The sequence below is a fragment of the Cetorhinus maximus genome, chromosome 15 (genome assembly GCF_964194155.1).
Source record: "Cetorhinus maximus chromosome 15, sCetMax3.hap1.1, whole genome shotgun sequence".
Lineage (NCBI taxonomy): Eukaryota > Metazoa > Chordata > Chondrichthyes > Lamniformes > Cetorhinidae > Cetorhinus > Cetorhinus maximus.
Window position 1 is genome coordinate 107,740,494 of NC_135893.1, and position 4,110 is coordinate 107,744,603.

The 4,110-nt window shown below is 38.6% G+C and overlaps 1 protein-coding gene across 1 annotated transcript in view; it reads left to right on the top strand.

The window, feature by feature from the left end:
• Positions 1 to 4,110, top strand: part of LOC144691099 (transmembrane channel-like protein 5) — a 264,020-nt gene that overhangs the window by 256,768 nt on the left and 3,142 nt on the right. The window contains exons 24-25 of the mRNA XM_078559169.1: positions 501 to 557; positions 2,466 to 2,534. Coding sequence (XP_078415295.1) covers positions 501 to 557; positions 2,466 to 2,534 — 126 coding nt within the window. The remainder of the gene's footprint in view (positions 1 to 500; positions 558 to 2,465; positions 2,535 to 4,110) is intronic.

Sequence of the window (4,110 nt, forward strand, 5' to 3'; positions counted from 1 at the left end):
TGCTCCTTTTGGATCAAACTGTAAAATTATCGTTGGCTTGTCTTCAGACCAGAAACGGTCATTGGGTCCAGCTGTATACTGTGGTGCTCCGAAATGCCTCGACACTGATGGGCAGCGCACTCTTACCATCTAACTAACCACGTCCTCTGGATGTTGGACGGGGTCTACAACTACTTAATGGGCAGACAAGGTTTTATTACATCGCAGCTCCACTGGTGAAGCAGGACCATGGGTACAGGTCCATCTTCTGACAGGTTTAACACTGGAAACTGAGCAGAGAGAAACAGCTGAGTAGTGTGGCCTCACTGCCAGCCTTGGAGTTTTCGGGCTGCTGCTTTCCAGTGTTTGCTTCGGGGCAAATGGCAGGAAAATCAGCCCCAACTATAAAGGACACGTGAAGTGTCCTCACACATGAGTAAGATAGCACATGCCCTGATCCTTAGAGGGTTGCAAATGACAAAAGTGCTTCATTCTTTAATCTAACAGCTCTGTTTCTTTAGATGTTAAAGAGCAACACGATTTTAGTTTGCGGTGGAAGAATAACAAAGTGCACCCAGGTAGTCATTTTCTGGAGGCTGATTTGATCATTGCATTAGTCTCCAGTTTATATTCAAATACTAAATCTATATTAGGCGGTGTTGATTATGTGTTGGGTGCTTATTGAATAAATACCGCATTAATCAATCTTGGTTTCTTGCTTCAGTTTAATGAGAATCTCAGCAGTAGAATGGTACCTTAACCTTTTGAGGCTGCAACTGAAGTTCAGGATCTAAGTAATCACTGCAGGATAACTGTTATTTATATATATATATATATATATATATATGGAAAAAATTGGAGATCAAGAACATTTTAAAAGTTTTACATATTCCTTTAATTGTATTTAATGGCACATCACTAGAAACTTGGGGAAATTGAAATTTGCTGATTTTATATAGATCCAAAGATAAACATTTTAAAATCTCAAATACTTTTGCAGCATTCACAAGGTTAATGAGGTTAACATGATTGTTTTGTGAGAGCACTGTGGTGGGCGGTTTCTTAAAATAATCATTTTTTACTGCAGTCTGTAATTGTATATTCTCCAGACCTGTTTTTCTTTAAGCTGTTGTGTGATACATGACACTCACGGAGTTCTCAGTTGTTTATTTACATTTTATACAGTTACCATGTACTGAAGTTACATATGTAAATTGTATTGTATACAATTTTATACTAATTATGTGACAAACTGGTGACCCATTAATAATTGTTAATTATGCTGCAGGTATTGGAGGATGTCAAAGCAGGAGAGGGGACATAAAGAAAAGAAAATTAAATGTGTTATGAATTTGTGGCAAAATAGTAGATGTCACTTGTTAGGTTGCCATAATTTTTCTGGGTTGATTGAACCATTTCCTCGCTCCTTTGCTTACTTCATTATTAACTTGCTGATCTTTGCTGCAGTACTTTAATGTTTTACACTTATGGGTGTCAAAGTAAGTTACACTCATTTGTTAAACATTTAGAGGAAATTGTGATTTTGACAGAACCAATTTTAATTTTCAGTTTAACAACTTTGTTATGTTTCCAGCACACTAATCCCACAGCAGTGGCCTTGAGTGGGCCAGACCAGGTAGCAGTTTTAGGTTCCCTTTCCGGTAGGTCATTACTGAACCAGTTGGGTTTTAATGGACATTCTGTCCTGTGCTGCCCAAAAATTAGAAGGTTCACCAGGTTGGATTCAGTGGCTCAGTTGGTTTCTCTTGTTTCTAAGCCAGAAGGTTGTGGGTTCAAGTCTCACCCCAGGGCTTGAGCACTAAAATCTAAGCTGACGCCCCAGTGCAGTACTGAGGGAGCGTTGCACTGTTGGAGCTGCTGTCTGTTGGGTTGAGATGTTAAACCAAGGCCCTACCTGCCCCTCAGGTGGCAATAAATGATCATGACACTGTATTGAAGAAAAACTGTGGAATTATCCTGGCTGATATTTATCCCTCAATTAATATCACAGAAACAGATTATCTGGTCACCATCACTATTTGTGGGATTTTGCTATGCAAATTGGCTGATGTGTTTCCAACATTACAACAGTGACAACACTTCAAAAGTACTTCATTGGCTGTAAAACACTTTGGGGCATCCTGTGGTTGTGAATGGCACTATATAAATGCAAGTACTTTTCCTTTCGGTCGGACTTGAGCTCACGATCTCGGGATTGCTGTTCCATTACCATAACTACATAATTACTATAACTCCCAAACCCATGACAGATTCCTGCAAACAAGGATTGAAAGTATTGAAAGAAATACCAAGCTATATTGGCATTTACAACTTAAAATAGAAATATACAAACACAATAAACATTTGAAATAGGTTAATACAGACTCTCCATTTGTCGATAATGAACTGAAATATTTGGATGTCACTTTGGAAACTGGGTATTTAATGAATCTAATTTAAAGATAAGGTATTATTTTTCCTCTCAGGGTTAGCTGAATACTCTTTGACTAGCAACAACACAAAACACCAAGATATTGTCAGTGAACATGACACAGGTATGTAATATTAAGAATTGATTTCAGAATCTTAATCACTCAGAGCTTATAAAAGATTAGCAAATTACTGCAGATGCTGGAAATCTGAAATGGAAACAGAAAATGCCGGAAAAACTCAGCAGGTCTGGCTGCATTTGGGAAGACAGAAATCCCCAGATCAAAGAGAATGCTGATGTTAAACCCTGCCGAGTTTTACTCTAATGAAGAATAAAGTCAGGCAGGTGTAAAACCAACATTGCATCCAATCCCATTAGTTTCCCAACAGGCAAGGTCAGTTAAGACTGTTCCCATTGGCAGGGTGTAAAATCGGTGTTACCTGATCCTTTGGGCTTCCCACGCAGCACATTAGGTTAAAATCACCCACAAAGATTCCAATTTTAGTGACCTCTCATCGCTTGAAGTGCCAAGAAGGTTTGTAAAAAGCATTAATATATTAATTGAGTACAAACTGGCCTATGGAATTCTGAAACAGTTGAAATAACTCATCATTTTACAATAAAAAATACTATCTGTGCCTGTAAAAAGTAACATTACCTTGAGAAATGTTGATGCTTTTGGACAGATGTTCATCCCATAAGTGTGGTACTTGAAATGTTTTTATTCCTGCTCATTTTCAATACAAGGTTGTAAGCTTAGCTGATTTAGTGCATAATGTATTAACTGAACAGTTAAGGGAAGTTGAAATAAAAACAGAAAATGCTGGAAAAACTCAGCAGGTCTGGCAGCATCTGTGGAGAGAGAAACAGAGTTAACGTTTCAAATCCAATATGACTCTTTATATTGGAGACGTGTCATACTGGACTTGAAACATTAACTCTGTTTCTCTCTCCACAGATGCTGCCAGACCTGCTGAGTTTTCCCAGCATTTTCTGTTTTTATTTCAGATTTCCAGCATCCGCAGTATTTTGCTTGTAGTTAACTAGCTGTCAACAGATCTGTATGTACTGAACCTTGGGTTGCTGCTCAGACACTTGCCAGCGGCTTCATATGAAACAAGAGCAAAAGGGAACTTAATCAAAAACTATAAACCCAGGATTGGGGTTAGTGTCAGGGCCTTTTTGTGAATGTGGAGAATAGGCAACCAGATTTGGTACAACTCACTCCAACTTACAGCCATAAGCTAACAAAAATACACCAACATTTCCATACTTAATTTGAGTTAAGGGAGCCTTTGTGTATATAATTCTCAGAAATGTCGGCAATGCTGCAATACAGAATAACTTGCAGGATCTGTGTAACTGAAAGCTCAGTACCTGTGTGTAGCCTTTGTTGAAAATGTAGCCTAATTGGAAAACCATTGTTAGTGCACACTGGTGTCATCAGGAAAGGTTGGGTACTTATCCATGGGGAAGAAAGCAAAATTCTATGGGTGGATTCGACCCTTTGCTGTTTTTGTGGACATCCTAATAGCCATTGCATTGAAGGAGTTCCAGAGGTCACTGCAGGCACTCTGAACTACTACATATGCACCCTGGAAAAAAATGGACTGGATCAACTATTATATTAGTTATGCATGCATGACTCACATGAACGCACTAGTCACACAGGCTAATAACAATATTGTTCTTTCTTGCAG